Source organism: Pan paniscus, chromosome 7 (assembly GCF_029289425.2).
Source record: "Pan paniscus chromosome 7, NHGRI_mPanPan1-v2.0_pri, whole genome shotgun sequence".
Classification (NCBI taxonomy): Eukaryota; Metazoa; Chordata; class Mammalia; order Primates; family Hominidae; genus Pan; species Pan paniscus.
The window spans coordinates 37,226,410-37,251,289 of record NC_073256.2 but is presented as its reverse complement, the minus strand read 5'-3'; the positions used below and the strand labels follow the sequence as shown (position 1 = coordinate 37,251,289).

At 40.2% G+C, this 24,880-nt stretch overlaps 1 protein-coding gene across 13 annotated transcripts in view; it reads left to right on the top strand.

Moving 5' to 3' along the window:
* Positions 1 to 24,880, top strand: part of PSD3 (pleckstrin and Sec7 domain containing 3) — a 713,864-nt gene that overhangs the window by 474,074 nt on the left and 214,910 nt on the right. For 10 of the 13 annotated variants that reach the window (XM_003823634.7, XM_055116331.2, XM_063607125.1 and 7 more), the window contains one exon: positions 2,592 to 2,681. In XM_003823634.7, coding sequence (XP_003823682.5) covers positions 2,592 to 2,681 — 90 coding nt within the window. Of the gene's footprint in view, positions 1 to 2,591; positions 2,682 to 5,102; positions 24,507 to 24,880 lie in introns of those variants that run through there. The other 3 variants (XM_057302980.2, XM_055116341.2, XM_057302982.2) reach the window with 2 other exon arrangements.

The following is a 24,880-nucleotide window of genomic DNA, read 5'->3' as shown; positions in this document are numbered from 1 at the left end:
TATTTTTTTTTTTTTTTTTTTTTTTTTTTTGTATTTTCAGTAGAGACAGGATTCTATTATGTTGGCCAGGCTAGTCTCAATCTCCTGACCTCAAGTGATCCGCCTGTCTCGGCCTCCCAAAGTGCTGGGATTATAGGTGTGAGCCACCGCGCCCGGCCTCTGCTACTTTTTAAAAGTCTATCTCCAGAAGTCTGCTTTCTCATTTTGAATACCGTAGGTATTCAAATGAATTCAGTAGGTGCTGTTCTACCCTTCTGTTAGCCTTTTACGAAAGAATAGCGTGGCCTTGAAAAGCATACATTTATGCATAGTAGTAGTGTATGCAGGTATATTTATTTATTTGGTTGGTTGGTTTTTTTATTTTTTATTTATTTATCTGTTTTGAGACGGAGTCTTGCTCTTGTTTCCCAGGCTGGAGTGCAGTGGCACGATCTCTGCTCACTGCAACCTCCACCTCCCGGGTTCAAGCAGTTATTCTGCCTCAGCCTCCCAAGTAGCTGGAGTTACAGGCGGCCGCCACTGCACCCGGCTAATTTATGTATTTTTCAGTAGAGACGGGGTTTCACCATGTTGGCCAGGCTGGTCTAGAACTCCTGACCTCGTGATCCACCTGCCTCGGCCTCCCAAAGTGCTGGGATTACAGGCTTGAGCCACCGTGCCCGGTCACAGGTATATTACGATGTTGGTACACTTTGTATTCACTTGGACTACATTTTGCTAGAGGTGATACCTGTGACACTTCTCTGTGCTCTGCGTTCCTCTTCTGCACTTGTAACAGATGTATCTTGCCGTCTATATGGAACCTAAGAATCCTCCACAGCTAGCAGCTTCTACTAGTTGTTTGGAACTAGAATAAGAGGTGATTCTCTGTGATAACAATTGTGTTAGTTTTCTTAGTTTGTTTATATCTTTGTTCTTTTTGTAGTTTGGATTTTCTAATTACTTTATTAATGCGATTTCCTTTTGTTAAACTTTATTGTCCTTAAACCAGCTTGGAGACGTGCTGGGAGATAATTTTCCATGGGTCTCATACTTTCCTGTATGTTTTGCGAACAGAGGCTGTGACTGCCTTTCTTCTTGTCTATCTTTTCAAGATTATTTCTATATACAGTGAATAGCTTTGGAAGATGCTGTAGTGACTTCACAGCAGCGGTCAGGTTTGCATATCTCCCTGGAAGGTAGAGCTGGTATCTCCCGGTAGTGCAAAGGGATAGGCATATTTCCAATGATTAAAGATTCCAGCTCCTGAAGGTTAGGGTTTCTCTCCTATAATGCAACACACTGCATGTGCAGGTGGCCTGTGGCCATATTCAAGTTGCTCTGTGACATTTGGGACTTGGGGAACTAGAGCCCAGTGGTCACAAGATAATGTTGATATTCTGGCTGCCCCTGTTAGTGTAAGTAATAAATACCTTGTCTCTCACCCAGGAGACTTCTTTCCTCTGCCAGCATTTTATTAGCTTGTGACAGGCTAACTTGTTAGCTTGAAAGTAGTGTAAATCTCAGATCCTTCACAGGTCTTGATAGTATGTAGGTAACACAAATAAATGCATAAACAGCTGAGTTCAGCTCAGAAATGTCCGTTTTTACTCATGTTTTTCATTAAAAACTGTATTATATATTGTATAAATGTAGCGTCGGTTTTTCAAGTTTTTTTCTACCTTATGATAAGTTTTTGGTATAAGTTTGCTATTTATATTTAATGAGAATTTTAAAAGCATAATAAACCATGTTTTTAGTGCACTAAAATTGTATGTATGTTTATATAAACCTGTGTTTGGTTTGTTTTTGTTTTTTGAGATACAGTTGCACTCTGTCACCCAGGCTGGAGTGTAGTAGTGCAGTTTCGACTCACTGCAACCTCTGCCTCCTGGGTTCAAGTGATTCTCATGCCTCAACCTCCCGAGTAGCTGGGACTACAGGCACCTGCCACCACGCCTGGCTAAATTTTGTATTTTTAGTAGAGACAGCATTTTGCCATGTTGGCCAGGCTGGTCTCAAACTCTTGACCTCAAGTAATCCACGCACCTCAGCCTCCCAAAGTGCTGGGATTACAGACGTGAGTCAGGAGCCACTGTGCCCAGCCCTGTATTTGTAAATAGATGTCTAGTTATGTTTTTTGTTTGTTTTTTTGTTGTTTTTTGTTTTGTTTTGTTTTTTTTGAGATGGAGTCTCGCTCTGTCACCCACACTGGAGTGCAGTGGCACCATCTCCGCTCGCTGCAACCTCTGCCTCCCGGGTTCAAGCGATTCTCCTGCCTCAGCCTCCCGAGTAGCTGAGACTACAGGTGCATGCCACCATGCCAAACTAATTTTTTGTATTTTTAGTAGAGACGGGGTTTTTACTAAACATGTTAGTAGTGGACGGGCTTTCTGCTAAACATAGCCCCGTTAGCCAGGATGGTCTCTATCTCCTGACCTCGTGATCCACCCACCTCGGCCTCCCAAAGTGTGGAGGTTACAGGCGTGAGCCACCGCACCTGGCCTAGTTATGTTTTTAAAAACAAATTATTGGTCTGCCTCATCATATATTTATGAATCAGTCTTAATTCCATGAATGTCATAGTGATGTACTGTTTGCCTCTGTTTCAGAATATTGGAAAGAAGATGACCTGTCAGGAGTTCATTGCAAATCTGCAAGGGGTAAATGAGGGTGTTGATTTCTCCAAGGATCTGCTGAAAGTAAGCGTGGAACTATTGGTTTTTAGTGTATGCTTGTATTTCTGTTTGCTGCTTACAGCTTAATCCTAAGTAGGCTAAGGATCACTTAAGTATTTTGCTTTTTGCTTTTGGTTTTATTGGTGATGTTTCTTTTAAGCCTTGTCCTTGATTTTTCGTGCGGCAAATTACCTTAAGTTGATAATTTCTAGAAGTCTGCATTATAATCAATAATACTGAGGTAAGTAAATTTGGAATGGTTGGTGATACAAATAGTGAGTGGCAGTTTTTGTTCGATTTATTTGTAAATAGACTATCAGAATTTAAGAAAGATCCCAAAGGTATATGCACTACGGAAACAGAGTAGCATTTGCAGGCTATAATGGAAACAGTTCCAACTGTGTTCAATCCCTAGTCTCAGAGCCACTCAGGTTGTCTCTGGAAATAGATTAAATTAAATTCTCAGTAATTGTAGAATGCCTGAATTATTTGCATTCGGCTTTATTATTGGTAACATCAGCATGTTTTTCCCCCTCATCAGATTGTTTTCAAGGAGACAACAAAATCAACTTTGGAATTCATGCATTCTCCAGCATTGTAAATGAGATGGGCATTTGATTGAGTACAAAATAATGATAACATGAGTATTTGGGGGGTTGTAGGGTAAGATTGTATACATTGAGAATGTGGTTTTTACAGTTCTCTATTTGATTCTAGCCTTTTAAAAAACTTAGTACACGTATAGGTTTCTTTTGGAATCAATTTCTTTAAATGAATTTTCAAGAAAGGTGACATTTGAATCAGCTATGGTATGGAAATGTATGATATGATATGGAAATGTTGAAAGAGAAGTCCTTCGTTGTGTTTTATGTAACTTTTAAGCTACATAGAATAGAGTTCTGCCAGATTTGGAAAGACTTATCTACTATGGTAAATGAAAGAAGGCATTACGATGTGGTATTATGACATTCTTAGTCTTACTAATTTTATTTGCAGCACGTTACAAAAAATTATGGAAAAAAAGCAGGAAGAAAAGTAGCTTTAATTTATGGAGTAAAGAAGGCATTTTTTTAAGGTCCTTTGTACAGCAAGTGCTGCCATTTCTAAAGGTATAATTCCAAATGGGAGCGGGAGATAAATGGTGCAGGATTGTGACGTGATAAAGATGTTTTACATCTTCCATTGAATCCGTATGGTGTTAACAAGACTTTTTTCAGTCTAGTGATATTTGCATGGAAAATTATGGAGTCTCTCTAAGAGAGGATTTGTGAGGCTTTTATCAACTTACATCAGAAATGAAAGTTGACAGGAAAATTTTCATAGTGAAGCTTTTAGAATTTAGTGGTAGGCTTATGGTAACCTGCATGACGGTTGGCAAATTATTGGCTAATTTAGAGCATCTTTGGCGGAGCTGTATGAAACCGTGTATGGTTAATATACAGTCCAGAGGCTACTGTTCACCTTGAGTAAATGTGTTCTTTGACTTCCTCTACCAAGAATTTGCCAGATGATTTGTTGCTGTTGTGCAATGAGATTATGTTTATAAACCTCATGGGAAAGTATGTATTATTTGTTTTTTTGTTGTGAGAAGATGATAGTGAAATGATACCGAAAATGGTGGTGGTTAGCATGGTGATTGTCAAGTGAAATATTGATTCTCTTCCATAACAAACCCCAGCCGCTCACCCACCCAAGATAGTTTTCCATTTCAGTAGGAATGGGTTTTACTGAAAATTTCAGTAAGAAAAGGTTTTCTTTAAACCACGTTTGTTTCATTCCTCTATTCTGTGTGCTGTTCGGTTTTCCTTCCCTTTCCTCCCTTTCTTCCTGCCTGCCTTTTCTCCTGGTTTCTTTTTATTTCTGTCTTTTACTTTCTCTTTGGCTTTCTATTTTTCTTTTGGTGTCTTTTTTTCTCATTCTCTTTCTCTTAGGATAGCTGTCGCTGGATTCCCTGCTGAGATAAATTATTGGGTGGAGTATATACTTGAATTCTGGGGGAAAATATTGTTACATATGTGCTACACAGATACATACATACATAGAAACTTTTCAAAGTTTGGTGTCATCTTACAGGTTTTTAATATCATGGTCATTGTCTCTTTCTTTGCCACCTTTCCAATCTCCATGTTACAGGCATGTGTGACATTAAGGTTTTTTTTGGTGAAATAAAAGGAAAAATTATGACCTTTATTAGGTTTCCTCATAATCATATATAGAAACTGCTAGATTCAATATTAAAAAAGCTTAAAGTTACATAAACTGAGGCTTTTATTGTTATGTATTGACCTTGATACTTTTAGATTAATTTGGTTCAAAAGTAACATTTGGATTTATGTATGTTCAGATTTCTTTGGCCCAGAAGTAACATTTGTACTTTAATGTCTGTTGTTCCGTGTCATTTTGTAGCTGGGAACATTTATTGAAGGTCTGCTGTGTGTTTACTAGGTGTTGTGGGATTGGAGAAGATGCTGAAACGAAATGGGCACCTGTCCTCAGAGATCACAGACTACTGAGAAATATTGGAGGTGTCTTTCTCCATAAAATAAACAGCTATTCCATGTTGAAATAAAAGTATAAGCCAAATTCTGTTTTTTTGTTGTTGTAATTGTTTTCTGAAGAGAAAGGGTTAAGAAAAAATAGACCTTGACATATTTAAATGTGTGAGAAATGAGAAGCTTGTGTAAAGTCCTTTAATTCAGTTAATTTAATTAATATTTTGCTTCTGAATTTGCCTTATACTGTATTGAAGGGATAGATGATACATTGAGCCCTTTTTTTAGTTTAAAATTCCATTGCAGTCTTCGTTGTTTACTCAAATAACCTAAACCGATATTTGACTTTTTTCCCCTACAGGGTGTTTACAGTGTAAGATATGGATATCTGTAATAAAGGTGAAATAAGTTGGATATCAGAAGACAACCAGTGATAGCATATTACTTAGGTTCTTCAAAGCAGAAGGCTGGGAGGAGGTGATGTTTGAGATGGTGTATTAGTCCATTCTCCCACTGCTGTAAACAAATACCTGATACTGAGTAATTCATAAAGAATAGAGGTTTATTTTGGTCATGGTTCTGTGGGCTGTACAGAAAGCACGATGCTAGCATCTGCTTGGCTTCTAGGGAGGCCTCAGGAAACTTAAAATCGTGGCAGAAGGGGAGGCAGGCACATCTTAAGTGGCCGGAGCAGGAGGAAGAGAGGAAGGAAGGAGATGCTACACACTGTTAAATAACCATAGCTCAGGAGAGCTCACTCGTCATCATGAGAACAGCACCAAGGGGATGGTGCTAACCCATTCATGAGAGCTCCGCCCTCCTGATCCAATCACCTCCCACCAGACCCCACATCCAGTACTATGGATTATTATTCAACATGAGTTTTGGTGGGGACACAAACCATGTCAGATGGCCTTTTGAAGTATAGGTAAAAGACTTGTTATCTTGGTTATTATTCCATTGCATTTCCTGCCCCTTCTTTCACCCAAAGACATTCTCATATTTACCCCTCTCAACTACATGACCAAATCAAGACAGTCATTCATATAACAAAATAGGCCAGATCATCTGGTATGATTCACATAGTACAGATAAACACAGAAAAATTTGTTATTGTCTTGTAAGCTTCTGATTAACCCTGTGATCATGTTTCTACCGGCTCCGCCCATCCCAGCGGTTGGATGTGGTTTGTATTCAAGCATCCTTGGGGACAATGGAAGAGAAAGGGGAGGTTCCGCTTTGGGTCTGATAGATTTCGTGAAACATTCGTAAGGCTCTAATAAGTATTACAGGTACTAACGACCTGAATAAAGAGGGATAAGAATGTAGAATGCGGGCTAGCTCTGTATTGTAGGCTGTGTTTTGAGAGACAGTACGGTATGAGGATTGAGATTATGATTTGAGAACTGTACTGACTGGGTTCTAATACCAGGTTCTGTCTCTTAATAGTCAGGGGACTACATCAAGTAAATAGTGTATTTCAATATCCTCATCTATAAAATGGGAGATTTTAGAGTCCTCACATGTAGTAAGTATTGTCTGTTAGCTATTAAAACTTTTTATTTTTGATATTATTTTACTTAGCCTAAAGTGGGCTGGAAGGGACCCTATACGTTCCTGCAGGTATCTGGGTTTAAGACTTTTAAGAGGCGAGTGAGATTAGCGGCAGTAGTCAAAACCTCTACCCACCATCCCTTTTTAGCTTGCTGCTTTCCAAAGATACATAGCCTCTGCTCTTTGAAAGGAAGCACCTGTGACGTTGACTGAAAATGAATCTTGCTTAACCCTTACCTTTTTACCTTGTTAACAGCCTCTTTCTCCTGGGCCTATCCCTCTTCACACATTTTTAAACCTGACATTTGATTTGCGTTTTTAGTGACTTCCCTCTTTGATGCTACAAGAGGGGAAGTACTAGGGTGCATTGGCTCTTGGACTGGTCCTGGAATCTTGAAGAACCTTTGAGGAAGCAAACTAGTTCACATTCTCCTAAGATCCCAAGATTATCCTGGAATATTGATGGAGATGTGAATTACTTGAAGTGATTAAAACATCCCTGGGGGAAACAAGGGTTGCTAGAGATGTGCCTTACCAGTGGAGAGTTCTTGGTCTGAAGGATCAGGTCCAGGAATTGTTGGGATTCTGCTTTGTCTCGGGGCAATTTTTATGGACTCTTGACTGTGTCAGCCTGGGGACTTCTTTCAGTCAGTCTCATCAGCGGCTGATACCAACTAGTGAAGTGTTAGCTTTTGATTGTGTGCATATTTCTGAAACTCTTCACTCTGTAGAATAACCTTTGAAAATTCATAACAGCCCAGATACGGAATCATCCTAAATGTTCATCAGCAGACGAATGGATAAAATGTGGTAGATATGCACAGTGGAATATTATTTGGCCTTAAAAAGGAGGAATTCTGTCATTTGTGACATCGATAAATCTGGAGGACATTACACTAAATGAAATAAGCCAGGCACAGGAAGACAAATACCGCATGATCTCGCTTACAGTGGAATCTAAAAAAGTTGATCTCACAGATTCAAGGAGTTGAATGGTGGTTACCAGGGTGTGGGGATGGTGGGGATTTAAACAAAGGGTACAATTTCCTTTAGACTATATAAATAAATCCTAGAGCTCTGTTGTATAGCATGGCGACTATAGTTAATAACATCATATTGTTTGTTTGAAAAATACTAGGAGAATAGATTTTGAATGTTCTCATCACAAAACAGTATGTGAGGTGAGGAATAGGTTAATTAGCTTTATTTAATCATTGTACAGTATGTATGTGTACTCAAAATACTGCATTGTGCACCACAAATATATACTTTTCATTTGTCAATTAAAACATTTAAAAATAAGAATTTTCTTGAAAGTTCCTCTATCTTATGTTCAAAATGCAGTGTCTTGCTCTTCTGCCTTTCTGTTCCCTAAATTTTATTTCTGCTGAGTTTCTTAGGAAACCCTTGTTCTTGATTGTAACAGAAAAGCTGCGTTTCTATCTTCTATCGAATCTGCTCTGCATTTCTAACTCTGGTGGTTGATAATTCTCCATTTCTCATTATATACAGAAAAGACACAGGGCCTTTAAGTGATGGTCACCAGGTATTTATATATTTAGAGATGAATTGTCCATTTGAAAATGTATTTACATGAAAGAAGAGAAGAAACTGAGCAATAAAAGACAAGAAGATCCTGGCAAATGGTCTAGGAACATAAAGGGTAGAAGGTCAGTTATTGGCCGTCCCATAATTTCATTCTGAAGAGACATCTAGACTGTAGATTTTGACATGACATGAACCCAATTTTTTCTATCCCACTTTCCCATTGCCATCTACCATTTAATACTCTGATACTGCTGTCATTAGTATTTTTATTCCCGTCATTGTTAGATCTTTCTTTCTTTTTTGAGCAGCAGTTAAATTCAGTAAGTAGCAAGGGAGAGTAGAAAGAAATTAGCTGAAACAGTCTCTCCTTTAAGAATTTTTATACCAACTTATTGATGGAAAGAACAGAAACAACAAAACAAAATGTTCCAAATATTTGTGATAAAACTGAACACAATTTGCAGAATGTTTAAAAACATACCTTGCATGTATTTAAATACACAAGTAGGTCCAAGAATAATTCTAGTTAGAAGACAGTGTCACTGGAAATCATTTAAAAACGTAGGGAAATAAATCTTACAGATACCAATCAATATGACAGTCTTTTAGGTTATTGCTTACTATTAGATGTTTGACATTAGAATATTCTTTAAATTTTTAAGTTTTTTTATAGAAATTGCTTTACTTGGGAATTTATGAACTTTGAAATTGGCACGTCTTCCCTTAAGAGCAAAAGTTTTAATGTGGAAGAAAGAGAGAGAGAGTGTATGTGTGTGTGTGTGTGTGTGTGTGTGTGTGTGTGAAGAATGGGTTAAATTGAAAGGACGTAAATCAGTATGCTTGGCCTAGCAGGATTTATAAGCTTCATTCCATGAATGGAGTGATAAAAAAACAGTGAATTAAATTGTTACATAGTCTGTTGGTTAGAATTTTAATGAAAGTTGTCATTCAAATACATTTGTTTTCCCTTGCTTTCTCAAAGGACAGAGTTTAGGCAAGATTCTCTTAGGAGACGGTTCCAAGAATATGTAGGATACCTCCATCCCGTTTTTAACCTATCTTGTCAGCTGAAAGGATTATATATGTTGTTTTAAACATAATTTTCTCATTTGGTTTTCTTAAGGAAAAATAATTTGTGAAAATGATGGAGTAATTAGCCAAGAAGGTAGAATTTAAACAGACTCAAAAGATCAGCAAAGATAAAACACATTTTAAATAAAGATTAATGCATCTTTTTGGATAAGGAAGAAACATAATTAGAAAATATAAAGTGAGGCTCTCAGATTTGTAACCATTAGGCTTTTTAATCAGTTACAGCTGTATATAAGGGTAAAGAACAACAGATGAATCAGCCATTAAAAGTCTAGAGATAAGCCATTTTTGTAAGTTCAAACCCCAAAAAGGATCTGTTCACACAGAGTGACAGCAAAAGCTGTAATGATTCTTCTTAAAAAAAAAAAAAAAAAAAGAGTAAAACTGACCCATCTCTCTTTCTGAGTTCCATCTACCCCTTTCAGCCTGGGAGAAGATTGGAAATTTAACACTGACAATTGCCCTACTTTTCAGTATTTTCTACCAGAAGGCTTAACCTAAGCAACATGAAGTCTTTTTTCCCTATTTCATCTTCCCACTGTCATTGTTGCTCTCTCCTCTCTCATCTTTACTTCCTGATTATCGCTGAGTACAAGTATAGCTGGAGACATCAGAATAAGACTAGGTTTTATTAATGTCAACATTCTGTTTTGTGCTATCATACTATAGTTTTGCAGATGTTACCATTGGAGGAGACTGGGTAAATGGCACAAGGACTCTGTTCTTTTCTTACAACTGCCTGTGAATTTGTAATTCTGTCAGTAAAACAATGACAAAAATAATGGACAAGTCCACTCTAAAAAAAAAATGGGGCAGTTTGTCTATTCAGCCAGAGGTTTTCGGCATCATATAAAACTAGGCTTAATGAAATTTTACTACTCTTGGTCATTCTTTTAAAGTACTGAGTACAATGTAATGACCAACAGTTCAGAAATAAGTATATAACAGTATTAAAAACACTGACGTTTTAAGAAAAAGACAATGGGAATTGTTTTGAAGAATTGAAAACTGGAAAGTAACATGATCCTATGTTTATTATCATGTTTTACTCTGGATATTTGAAGAATTGTTTAGGAAAGTGGAAGTGGAAAGATGATAAAATCGCAATTGTCTATGTGAGAAGGATGTTGGCTCGGATGCTGGTGGTGACAGTATTGAAGGAAATATATTAAGTATTGAATTATTTAGAGCTTCCTATTAGAGATTCTGTTGGTAGACTGGTTTCCTCATTGCCCCTTTGTCCCTTACCTGAATGAAGTAGAAAAGAAACAAAAAGTAGAATCTGAATTTTCTCTACTCAGTTAATGTTTGTTTGTTTGTTTGCAACGGAGTCTTGCTGTGTTGCCCAGGCTGGAATGCAGTGGCATGATCTCTGCTCACTGCAACCTCCGCCACCTGGGTTCAAGTGATTCTCCTGACACAGCCTCCCGAGTAGCTGGGATTACAGGCATCCACCACCACGCCCAGCTAATTTTTTTTTTGTATTTTTGGTAGAGACCGAGTTTTACCATGTTGGCAAGGCTGGTCTTGAACTCCTGACCTCAAATGATCCACCCACCTCGGCCTCCCAAAGTGCTGGGATTCCAGGCGTGCGCCACCGCGTCCAGACCCCAGTTAATGTTTATTTGGCCTGTTAGGCTGAATGTCATGGAAGGCTGTGTGGCAGAGTAAAATGAGTAGTTACAGATCTGGAAAGTAATCCCAATATCTTACCTTGGCCAAGCAACTTAATCCTTTTCAGTTTTCTCAGGTACGGCATGGGATAAAAACACCTTCCTCTAAGAGCGGTTAGGAGAATTAAATATGATGAGGTGTGTTAAGTGGCTAGCAGTGTGCCCGTGTGGAATGCACTAGTTGTTCTGACTGGGTTATGGAAGTCGCTGGGCTCTAAGCCTGTCTTAGTGTTGCTAGGGACTAGTGGTGGCACCTCCGGGTGATCATTTCACTTTGTGCCTGAGTTTCCTCATTTGTAAAATAAGATATTTGGCCTGTGCCTATGGTTTTCAGGTTTTCGGTTTAGGCTTCTGGAGCCTGTGTCCAGTGTTCACCCCTCCCTGTCACCGCTCCCCTTCTGCTCCAGAAGTTGTTCTCTTTTTCTGTCATGTTCTAACTTCCTCTGGTGATGTCTTTTGAGCAAAATATTATGTGGCAAAAAAGAAATTGGAACAACTTCACAGGGTGATCTTGTAAGGATCATTTCAGTCTAAGTACTGGACATTTTCTTAACATCATTTTTTCCTTTGTAAATCCAAATCGCATTTCTAAAGTTTCAACTCTCTTAACTCTCACCTTGTATTTACTTGTTTAGACAAAGAAGTGTATACTTAGTAATGAAACCAGAGAATGTTCAGATTTAAATCCAAGAAAATTGCTTTTGTCATTGCAGCATTTTCAAAAGATTATTCCCAAAGGACTACACAAGAGGAAGAAGCAGACCTCAGTCAGAAAAAGGTCTGAACTTTTTATAAAGGAAAAGCCTGAACTGAATTCTCAAAAATACTTGATCTGAGTTATATTCGGAGTATGTAGTTGAAAATAGGAACTTATGGGTGGTATTTAAGTGTAGCTAAAAAAAGAGCATCGACTGTTGCCTAGAGTAGGTGAGTTCTTTCCAAGAGAAGGTCATGGAAACCTGGTAGCAACAGTATCCATGGAGGAAGAGGGCTTGGATGCCTGTCCTGTGTGAGTCGGAGAGCCTTTTAAGAGAAAAGCTAGGTTTGCAAGCTTTTTAAGAGAAAAGCTTTAAAGGTTCTGGCTTAAAATATGGAATATTGCTGCTTTTTTCAGTAAAGTAAATCAAGCTGAGTTAGGTGATGAAAGGTGCGTGGCGTGTTTCCGCTTCTGCCCTCCCCGTGGAGGTCTGGCAGCCTGCTTTCGCTTTCAATCACGTGCTCATCATGGGCAGAATAATGATGCTGCTTTTGGTGTGGTTCAGACCATGAATGAAAAATGGTGACGATAATGAGGGTAAGATTTGAAGTAACTGAAGATCCACAAATCATGTTCATGTGTTTCCTTAAAAAAAAAAAAAATTACCAAAAAGAAGTCTGTTAGAACGTTTTAACAGAACAGATGCTGCTTAAGAGTACAAACAGATTTTTAACCCCCAAAAAAAGAGAAAAGGAAAAAAGTTTGAGTGGTGGTGGTTGTAATCATTAAGGATACTGTAATGGAATATTAATGATTCCCAGTGGGAATTTATATTGAAATTTATTTTCAATTTGATCATGAAGAAGTGCTACAGAATTTCCTATTCAGGTGCATCCATAGACGTTTGAATGTTTGTATGTTTGGAGCATTTTTATGTTACGTTATGTTATGTTATGTTATGTTATGTTATGTTATGTTATGTTATGTTATGTTATTTTGAGACAGGGTCTCACTCTGTTGCCCAGGCAGGAGTGCAGTGGCACAATCTCGGCTCACTGCAACCTCTACCTCCTAGGTTCAGGCGATTCTCCTGCTTCAGCCTCCCAAGTAGCTGAGATTACAGGTGCGTGCCACCACGCCTGGCTAATTTTTGTATTTTTAGTAGGGACAGGGGTTTCACCATGTTGACCAGGCTGGTCTCGAACTCCTAGCCTCAAGTGATCCGCCCACCTTGGCCTCCCGAAGTACTGGGATTACAGGCTTGAGCTGCTGCACCCGGCCTTGTTTGGAGCATGTTTAAAGTGTCATAACAGTCCAAGATTGCTGCCCCTCTCACTAACATGAGCATGTATTATTGATATGAATGTAACTGGTCACATCATGAATAAAAGCTATCCTCTTTTTGCTTACAATATGTCAGGAGACTGAGGAGCTCCTTGGGATGATTGATGCCCTCCTTTCAGCAGACCAGCAGTGCAAGGATAAGTGGAACTACCATGGCAAATATTCTATCCTGAACATGGTATTTACTTAGCCAGTAAGGATACAGAAAAACAAATTTTATTTTAAAGGCATTTATAATTATACAGTCAAAATATCCCATAAAGGAAAACAATGTGTTGTTATAGTAATGCTTCACTTAGCTAAAGGTCAATCTTTTTTTAAAATGACTAAAAAAAGTGAAAACAAGCAAAAAAATAAAAATAACGCTCAACAGCCAGAATAGTTACAGAGTCCATGTATTAATAACTGACCTCACAAATTTCACACAACCTTTATTTAGATCCTGTTTTTAATAATACCCACAATTAGTTTTCACTTTGAAATTTTTGACCTGATCCTCCCCCTGGCATATCATAATCTTGGGCCTGTAGACACAGGCAAATACCAGCATACAAGTTACTGCTGACTATCACCGAGCCAGCTGTTCGTGGGCAAGTTAATAGCCAAATCCAAATCCAACTGATTTTAATAAAATGAATTTAATAGAACACAGACATTTAGGTTATTACATAAATTTTTAAGTGGAAATTATTTATTTATTAATTTTGAGATGGAGTCTCACTCTGTTGCCCAGGCTGGAATGCAGTGGCGTGATCTCAGCTCACCGCAACCTGTGCCTCCCAGGTTCAAGTGATTCCCCTGTCTTAGCCTCCAGAGTAGTTGGGATTACAGGCACCTGCCACCACGCCCTACCAATTTTTGTATTTTTAGTAGAGACATGGTTTCACCATATTGGTCAGGCTGATCCGGAACTCCTGACCTCAGGTAATCCACCCACCTCGGCTGCCCAAAGTGGTGGGATTACAGGCGTGAGCCATCGCACCTGGCCTAAATTGAAATTATTTTAAAGAAACAATTGTTTTCTCAGTTTGGCCATGAATTAGAAGAATGGAGTTCAAGGAAGTGATGTTCCTCAGATAGAGGGGCAGTAGCAAGAAGTGATTTGCTAATGAGGTAAAGAGAAAATGTTGCAACCTTAAAGGGCACTAGGTCTCCAAATGGTACATCCGGAGTTGTTTTGAAGAGAGGCAGTCAAATCTGTGTCGTCAGTAGCCTCTCAGAATGGCTGCATTACAGCACTGCAAAGTAATGGATGTACTTAGTGAGTCATCAAAAATGTTACATTTTGTTTACTTGGTTTGATTAAGGAGACAGGGAGTGTGAAATAGATTGGAAAGATTGCCAGTAAAACTATCTTATAAAGATTTTTTGGCATTTAAAGAAATTACCTTCAATCAGAAAATGCGCTAATGTAGGATAATTCATTTCTCTATCTAAAACCATTCTTCAACTCTGTTCCCTGTCAATGTTGGATTTTTACTGTTATTTAAAACATTTTATTTGCTTGTTTTAATTGTTTTAACATTTACTCTTCCCTTAAACTTTCCATAGATAGCAGCATAGTTTTTGTGCTAAATTGTTGTTTTTGCAGAAACGCCAGAAGCCACGTTATCCAGATCTTGCAAGGAAGTATTTTCTGGATAATGCAGGTACATGAACCTTCCTCTTCACAACATACCATCTTGTCAGAGGGAGTTCACACATTCTTTTCTTTTTTTTTTTTTTTTGTTTTTTTTTTGGAGTTGGAGTCTCGCTCTGTCCCCTAGGCTGGAGTAAGTGGCGTGATCTCGGCTCACTGCAACTTCCACCTCCTGGGTTCAAGTGATTCTCCTGCCTTAACCTCCTGAGTAGCTGGGACTAAGGCGCACGCCACCACACCTGACTAATTTTTATATTTTTAGTAGAGATGGGATTTCACCATATTGGCCAGGCTGGTCTCAAGCTCCTGACCTCGTGATCCACCTGCCTCGGCTTCCCAGAGTGCTGGGATTACAGGCGTGAACCACCATGCTCATCATCACCCCAGACTGTAGAGAAAAATCCTGATACCTTCACACTTTTTCCCAGAAAAAAATGAACTACCTTGTTCATTTGGAAACCACTGCCATTTGTAAAAGATCACAGAGGGAAGTGAATTCCTGCTCCTGGAGCAAATCATATCACGATGAGGTTACCTATTCTAAAAGCAATCAAAAGCAATTATTCCTTGAGAATGCAAGACAGGTACATTGTTACTCTTTTTGCCTCATTTCCATGCTTTTTCTTTCACTCCCAAAAACAGCAATGAAAGGCAAATATGTATACTCAAAATAGTATCTCGAAAGGTTATTTGCATTTCAGGTTGTTTGTCATACGGTATAGACTTAGACAAAAAAAAATTTATGTAAAAATATATTATATTATATTATATATATATATTCCTTCAAATATTTTATATATATATTTGAAAAGTTAGGGATTTTGAGAACTTACTGATTAGATGGTGGTATTGCTTATCACTTGCATTTGATCTCCTTCCTTCCAGTATTCTTAAGGACAAGAGACCCTCCTGTTGGCCACAGTATGCCTCATACCTAGTGTAATTCTTAGAACAGATCAGATATTCAACAAATACTCATTAAAGAAATAATTTCAGTTTTCCGTAAAACACAGTGTCAGTGATTCTGCATGCACAACTTGATATTGTATGTAGAATTGTTAATGTGTGTAAGTATATGCATAATTTTTTATTTTTTGAGAGAGAGGAGCTATACCTATGATCAGATATTCAGATGGATGTTTGTTTCCCAGAATATTGAGAGCCATAAGTTAGGATTTCCCAAGTGTGCAGATTTTTATGCTAGTAATTTAATTATAATAAACAAAAACATTAGGAGAAAGGAGGTTTTCTCCCCCCAAAGCACACTTTTATTCATTAAGGCCCTGCTGTGTGTCAGGCTCTATAGCTAGGTTAGAGATGCAGCTCTTATTATTTAGGCCATGCTGTCATCTATTTCAGAATTTAGTAGCTAACAGGTATTGGACACCTATACAAATTATGAACTGCTTTACTCAAAATTATATATTAAATGTTGAGGTACAGAAGGCATACCTAATAGATTTGCCATGTTTGGCAAAAGTCGGAAGCTGTATCAATATAAAACTTAATAGGATTCCTGAGTTCTGGCTGTGGTAAAGGTTATGCTAAGTATATTGGGGGAGCAAAGATGAATAAGACATGAATTTCAGCCAGGTGCGGTGGCTCACACCTGTAATCCCAGCACTTTAGGAGGCTGAGGTGGGTGGATCACCTGAGCCGAGGAGTTCAAGACCAGACTGGCCAACATGGTGCAACCCTGTCTCTATTAAAAGTACAAAAATTAGCTGGGCGTGGTGGTGCTCTCCTGTAATCCCAGTTACTGGAGAGGCTGAGGCAGGAGAATTGCTTGAACCTGGGATGTGGAGGTTGCAGTGAGCTGAGATGCACTCCAACCTGGGTGACAGATGGAGACTCCATCTCAAAATAAAAAAATAAAAAAATTTAAAAAGTCATGGATTTTTCCCTGAAGGAATTTTTAATCTGGTACAGTAGTTTTCAACTCTGGCTACGTATTATAATCACTTGGGGCCAGAGGAGAAAAAGTAGGAGGCTGAAATATTCTCATTCAGATGGAAAACTGTTAAGATGGTACAAACATGTTGGAGAAAGGTCTGGTATGTTCTTATAAAGCTAAGCATACCTACCCTATGAACCAGTAATTCAACAGAAACAAAAGCATATGTTACAAGAATAATCACAGCAGCTTTATTGCTAATAGCACCAAACTGGAAACGACCCAGATATCCACAAACAGGTGAATGGATTAAAATGCTGTGGAATATCCATTCAGTAGAATATTACTCAGTGATGAAAAGGAATGGACTGCTGATACACACAACATCATGAATGAAAGAAGCTTTACACAAGAGTATACACTACATGATTTTGTTATTCGAAGTTTTAGGATAGACAAAAATAATATGAGAAAAGGTCAGAAAACAGTGGTTTACTTCAGGGATGTGAGGACGGGAATCCTCTGGAAACAGACCTGCAGGAACTCTCCGGGTGATGCTAATATTAATCAATGTTGGGGAGCATATCATGTGGGGAGATAAAAGCAAAAACTTGCTATCTTCTCCCTGCTTTTCCTTCCCCCTCATCGATTTTAAATCTCTGGCAATGACACCATATGTGTTTTTACAAAGCCCCTCAGGTGGTTCTGAGAGGTGACAGCGTGCTGGCAGTCCTCACAGCCCTAGCTCGCTCTCAGTGCCTCCCCTGCCTGGGCTCCCACTTTGGCGGCACTTGAGGAGCCCTTCAGCCCACCGCTGCACTGTGGGAGCCCTTTTCTGGGCTGGCCAAGGCCGGAGCCGGCTCCCTCAGCTTGCAGGGAGGTGTGGAGGGAGAGGCGCGAGCGGGAACCGGGGCTGCGTGCAGCGCTTGCGGGCCAGCTGGAGTTCCGGGTGGGCGTGGGCTCGGCGGGCCCTGCACCCGGAGCAGCCGGCCGGCCCTGCCGGCCCCGGGCAGTGAGGGGCTTAGCACCCGGGCCAGCGGCTGCGGAGGGTGTACTGGGTCCCCCAGCAGTGCCAGCCCACCGGCGCTGTGCTCGATTTCTCGCCGGGCCTTAGCTGCCTTCCCACGGGGCAGGGCTTGGGACCTGCAGCCCGCCATGCCTGAGCCTTCCCCGCCTCCGTGGGTTCCTGTGCGGCCGGAGCCTCCCCGAAGAGCGCCGCCCCCTGCTGCACGGCGCCCAGGTCCATCAACTGCCCAAGAGCTGAGGAGTGTGAGCACATGGCGCAGGACTGGCAGGCAGCTCCACCTGCAGTCCCGGTGCGGGATCCGCTGGGTGAAGCCAGCTGGACTCCTGAGTCTGGTGGGGACTTGGAGAGTCTTTATGTCTAACTCAGGGATTGTAAATACACCAGTCGGCACTCTGTATCTAGCTCAAGGTTTGTAAATACATCAATCAGCACCCTGTGTCTAGCTCAGGGTTTGTGAATGCACCAATCGACACTCTGTGTCTAGCTGCTCTGGTGGGGCCTTGGAGAACCTGTGTGTCCATACTCTGTATCTAACTAATCTGATGGGGACGTGGAGATCCTTTGTATCTAGCTCAGGGATTGTAAACGCACCAATCAGCGCCCTGTCAAAACAGGCCACTCGGCTCTACCAATCAGCAGGATGTGGGTGGGGCCAGATAAGAATAAAAGCAGGCTGCCCGAGCCAGCAGTGGCAACCCACTCGGGTCCCCTTCCACACTGTGGAAGGTTTGTTCTTTCGCTCTTTGCAATAAATCTTGCTACTGCTCACTCTTTGGGTCCACGCTGCTTTTATGAGCTGTAACACTCACCGCGAAGATCTGCAGCTTCACTCCTGAGCCCAGCAAGACCACGAGCCCACTGGGAGGAACGAACAACTCCAGACGCACTGCCTTAAGAGCTGTAACACTCACCGCGAAGGTCTGCAGCTTCACTCCTGAGCCAGCGAGACCACGAACCCACCAGAAGGAAGAAACGCCGAACACATCTGAACATCAGAAGGGACAGACTCCAGACGCGCCACCTTAAGAGCTGTAACACTCACCGCGAAGGTCTGCAGCTTCACTCCTGAGCCAGCGAGACCACGAACCCACCAGAAGGAAGAAACGCCGAACACATCTGAACATCAGAAGGGACAGACTCCAGACGCGCCACCTTAAGAGCTGTAGCACTCACCGCGAGGGTCCGCAGCTTCATTCTTGAAGTCAGTGAGACCAAGAATCCACCACTTCCGGACACAGTTCTAATGCCCACTGAGACTTGAACTATTAAATAGGATATAATATGAAGGAGAATGTGTTAGTTTCATATTGCTGTCGTTAACAAATCACCACAAACTTAGTGGCTTGAAACAACACAGATTGATCATTATCTCATCGTTCTGTGGGTTAGAGGTTTGAGTTTGCTTGCCTGGTTTTTCTACTTCTGGTTTTTCCATTTCCAAATCAAGATTTAGGCAGGACTGTGTCTATTTCTGGAGGCTCTGAAGGTGAATCTGCTTCAAGTTCATTAAGCTTGTTGGAAGGATTAAGTTCTGTGTGGTCATAGGACTGCGGTCCCCATTTTCTTGTTGGTTGTTGCCCAGGAGTCCTCCTCAGCTTCTAGCGGTCACCTTTAGTCCTTTGCGTGTGGTCCGCTACCTCCATTTTGAAAGCTAGCGGAGATGGCCCAAGTTCTTTTCACTCTCTGGTACTGTCTGACCTCCTCATCCTCTTCTTCTTGTCTCGTCTTTGTCTGGTTTCCTTTTCTGGTGCATCTTCTGAGTGGCTGTTCTCCCTTCCTCTTTGAAGGTCTTGTGTGATTACACTGGGCCCACCCAGATAATCCAGAATAATCTCCCTCTATTAAGGTTAGTTGATGAGTAACCTTAGTTCCATCTGCCATGTGCCTTCTTAGCAGTGGCTAGATGAACATTTGATTAAATCATCAAGGGATGAGACTCTTAGGGGGCCAGCATCTTTAAAATCCTGCATAAATGCGGAATTACGTATAAAATACTGTGGGATTTCAGAATAAAGAGAAATGACTTTCAACTGGGCAGCATCTGGAAAAGCCCCTTTGAGATGGTAGCACGTTGTCGTCTATTGAAACGTAGTTCCGATCGGTGCTATAGAGCTGGAGTAGAAGGGACTCTGGTTGTGGGGTAACAGCTTAGATACCAGTGTGGAGACAGGAAGGATGATAACGTGTGGTCCACTAAGAGCAGCCATATCCCTTGAATGTACTCCATGTGTTAGTTACTATTTACAGAGGTATTCAGGCTCCTAACATCAGATTTTTCTAGATCAAAGTAGAAATAAGAGGAATGTCAAGAAGTTAATCGACACTTAGCATGCAGAATCATTATTTTAAAAGGACTAAGGCAGCTGTGTGGTGTGATTGTTGTACCACCTTCTCTTTGGCTGTTAGAACTGAGTAGCGTTACACATGAAAATGTGAAATCTGATTTTCTTATTTCTAAACTTTTAAAAGCTCCATATCTACTGACACAAACCAGAGAATGTGGCCTTTGGGAAAAGTCTCCCACTCTCCTTTTGTATTGCCCCACAGGACTTACCTCTGTGACCATTTTGAGTGGGCTTTGTACCCTACTTTAGGTGGATGATAACTTCGGCACAGTCCCAGCTTGTGTGGAGAGATGATGAGGTCATGTTGGCAGGTCCTTGGTGTCTCTAAACATTACTGCCGTATTATAACTGATTTTCTATAACAATTCCACATAAAGGAAAAATCTGTTTTTTTTTTTTTTTTTTTGAGACAGAGTCTTGCTCTGTCGCCCAGGCTGGAGTGCAGTGGCGCGATCTCAGCTCACTGCAAGCTCCGCATCCCAGGTTCACACCATTCTCCTGCCTCAGCCTCCTGAGTAGCTGGGACTACAGGCGCCTGCCACCACGCCCGGCTAATTTTTTGTATTTTTAGTAGAGACGGGGTTTCACCGTGTGAGCCAGGATAGTCTCGATCTCCTGGCCTCGTGATCCGCCCGCCTTGGCCTCTCAAAATGCTGGGATTACAGGTGTGAGCCACGGCGCCCAGCCTGGAAAAATCTTTATTAGCATTACTCTCTACCACTTCCCTTCCTTTTCACCTAATTTATTTATAAGCTTTAAAAAGAGTTGTATATACCTTTTTATTTTGAAAGCATGCATCTATACAAAGGAGTCACAGAATACTTGCTGCCAACCTTTGAAAAATACAAAGGATGTAACTGCCCACAGTTGCTTTTATTCAGCCTTCTAAAGTGTGTATACATAAGGGCTAAAATAACAAAACCAGTGCAGCTAGCTGGTCCTTTTTTCACATGCTGCATATGAGAAATAGGATTAAAAGGGGAAGTTATGGTGGCAGAAAGCCAAGGGGTGTGTTATGAGAGATCAACAATTTCACTTGCCTTTGGTGACTCATATTTTGCCCTTAAAGCTTCTAGTACATACGAAGACTTTCGTAGTCTTTCCAAACCTTTCTCCCTCTCTCTTGCCAGAGTTTGTTTTCCTTCCTTCTCTTCCCACCTTCCACCCAAACCTGAAGTGCTGGTCCTGATGATTAGAGGCCTGCAAAAAGAAACTCGTCTTCTTCTGTGTCCTTTTTTTTTCTTTTTTTTTACTCACTTTGAGAAGAAAAATAGCTTTTTCTTGGAGTTGCTCTCTGCATTCTGAGCAGACATTGGTACACATGTAATTAATATAGTAGTTAATTGGCACTATTTAGCAGCTGGAAAGGAAGCACTACCTTCCTTACCATGTGGCAGTCTCATTCTTGTCACCATCCAGCCATAATCTCTGCTGGTGTTCTGATTAAAGCTTTGTGCTTTCAGATTCAGAGACACTGGGAACTGTTTCTGATTTCATCTTTTTCCATTCATTTTCCCACTTTAGTATGCTAAGGTATGTTTTCTGATAATTCAGAAAGATTGCTGTTGCTTTCACCTGTAGTTTTCTCTTCCTGTTTCCACAATGCATCTGACTTTGAGAATACATTACTTTGCCCATCTATTTTGTCAGTTATGTCCGCTTCTGGTTTCTTTCCTGTAGGGAAAATTGATTTTTTAAAAATGAAACCAAACCTTTAGAAACTCTGTTAGGTATTTTCTTCCAGCTCTCATGTTCCTATATTTTCCTTGTTTGTAATATCTAATTAAAAGCTTATTATAAGGATCCTTCCAGTGTCATTAACTTCAAGTAAACTGTGTCTGTACACCTGAAGGTACCCACATACATTTTTATGAAAAGGCCAAGCTCCAATTTGTGGTACGTTTTTAAATCGTTAGTATTAAGAATTGAAGATGTGGGGGTATTATTTGCGTTTGAGAAGCCCTTTTCAATCTTAAAATCTATAGGGTTCTAAGCTTCACATTATCTCATATGAACAAAGGTGACACCGCCATTTAAAAACTGAGGCTATCCATACACAGGTAGAGAGAGAGAGCAAGCAGGCACATGGATGCAAGCACAAACATGCTGAGAAAATATCCATGCCCAAGGGCATTTCTTTCCATCCTCACTGAATGTGCCCTTCTATTCATTTGCTACATTAAATCACAACCCTGGCATTTGCCCTCTTAGGATACAAATTAATAATTAAGACCAACCAGTCCATGAAAACTCAAAGTGGAAAGTATAAACAGTAACAAATGAACCTAATTGTATTACAAATTAAGTATTTTGTAATTTACACTAAAGGGAATGGAAAAGGAAAGAACGAACATAAATAATTTTGAAAAACAGTATTTTAACTGGATGCCGTGTGGTTGAAGACAAAAAGAACAGTACAAAAACACTGTACTCCAGTTAGTAAATTTGTCTTTTACAGGGGTATGAGCTATTAATTCTGAAACTATTACTGATGCAGAATTTTTCTTCTTGGTCACTTTGCAAGGTGGGGACACCTGACCAGCAACACCCCACCTGGACCTCCCTTGGCCACGCTGGTGTGCCCCAGCTTACCTGTGTTAGAGCTTGTACCTTTGTTTGGTGTTTCCGAACTCTTATACTGCACTGAAGAAGAATGAGGACACGTGGGGCATGGAAGGGTGAGGAGGATGGAGAAGAATGTTATCGAGTTATGAAAACGGCTTTCAGCAAGGGTCAGCAAGGGAGGGAGGGGGTTCCTCTGTGTGGCTGGGTCTGGGGCCCTTTATGGAGTCAGAATGGGGAGTGCATGCTGATTGGTTTGTAAGTATGCAAAAAAGATTAAAGCGAAAACACCACTCAAAGGTGGGCAGGACAGTGTAGAAAAACCAATTAGGAAAGGGTAGGAAACCAATTAGGAAAGGGTATATGTAAAATACGTGAAGGGTGGGGACCCATCAGAGGAAAGTATGCCAGACAGGAAGACACTCTCAGTTTGGTCCAAAGATTTAACTTGTAGCTCAGCTTTCAGGCTTTAAACTGTCTTTGGCCTGAAGGTAGGATTTTGCAGGGGACCTGCCTCTGTCTGTCTGTCTAGGCATTTGTCTGCCTCTATCATTACTTTATCTGTATACTAGGATATGCAAATAAACAAACATACTATAGATGATAAGAGGCAGTTTTCTCTCTATGGGAGAAAGAAATTATGAATAAGGAACCCTGTGGTATTGGATTCCAGTTGATGTTATTCATATGAACTCATAATTTTTAATGTATGGATTGATGCAGAAACGTAGGTGAGTTTGCGTGATGGGTATGTATATATGCATGTAAATATACACCTGCATATATTTCTTAGCTCTGCCTGCCAAGCGGATCTAGAGGCACTGATATCTCAATATCAATGAGCAGCGTAGCTTCCAGACCTTGGTTTCTAAATACTGTCCACCAGTAAAATGAATTAATGCTCTGTGGAGAATTGGTTGGTTGTAGTCCTGGGGCAGGGAAAATATAAAATGAGCCTAGAACATCTTGTGGTGCCAGAAAGTAAGTGCTCAAAAGAAGAGGGTGGTGTGCCAGAAGGCCAACCTAGCCAACCTGGGGCAGCTCCTAATGGCCAAAGCTGGAACAATTTGAGCAGCAAAGTGGTAGTATTAGATTATACTCACAGAAGAAAATGAATATCCGTTGAATACATTTTAAAAATTGTGGAGAAGGGACAGGTTTTTATTACAGAAAAATTTTAACAATTGTGAAAGGAAAGGAGGAAATGGCTAATATCACAGTAATTATTGTTGTAGATAGAGCCATTGAAGGATACTAAATTTAGTAGATGAAAGTTAGGGAAGAAACAGGATATTTGTGTAGTCTCAAAGTATCTCTCCCAGGATATTTATTCATTATGAGGGGAAAATACTAACTTTACAATATAGGCAGCAAAAGATACCACCTTAACCAAGTGATCAAGATTAACATCGCCAGTGGCAAGGCATCTCAACATCATGAAGCCTCTGATGCTCTAAAGGAGAAGATAACATCACTTCTCTTTCCCAAAATGCCTAACTTCATTGTAAACATGAGAAAACAGCAGCCAAACCCAAATTGCAAGGTATTCTATATAATAACTGGTCCATCTTCTTTTGAAGTGTCGAGGTCATAAAAGACAAGGGAATACTGAAGAACTGTCACTAAATGGAGCAGACGAAGAAGCCATAATAACTGAAGGCCTTGTGGGTTCTAGAGAGGATCATGGAATAGGACAAGGGCAGTAATGGGGAAACTGGTGAAATTTGAATAAGGTGTATTGTTCAGTTAATACTATACCAACATTAACGTTCTGGTTTTGATAATTGCACTGATGGTTACGTAAGATGTTAACATTAAGGGAAGACTGGGTGGAGGATTTACAGGAACTCTGTACCATTTGTACAACCTTTTTGTAAGTCTAAAATTATTTCAGAAGAAAAAAGAAAGATGCTGGGTAGTTAAACGTACAAAGGTATGTGTACAAGGACATTAAAAGCAGCATTGTATACAATAGCAAAAAATTGAGAATAATACAAATCTCGATCAGTGAAGGATTACATCAGTTATACTTTATTCGTGTAATTAATACAGTTGTTAAAAAGACCACGTAGAGTTATGAGTAGTGGTATGGATGGCAAAGTGAAGAGAAGGGGTTAAGAGTATAGCTTCTTTATTCATGCTGCCTGGATTCTCTGATACTTAGCACCAATTCTGTGACCTTGGGGAAATTATTCCTCTATCAGCTTCCTCATCTGGAACTTGGGAAAAGTGAATATACCTACTTATGAACCAGGAATGAGGTTTAAATGTGAAAATCCATGTAAAGCCTACAGGATGATACTTGGCACATAAAAAATACTTCATAAAATATGAGTACCTAATTATTATTTTCAAG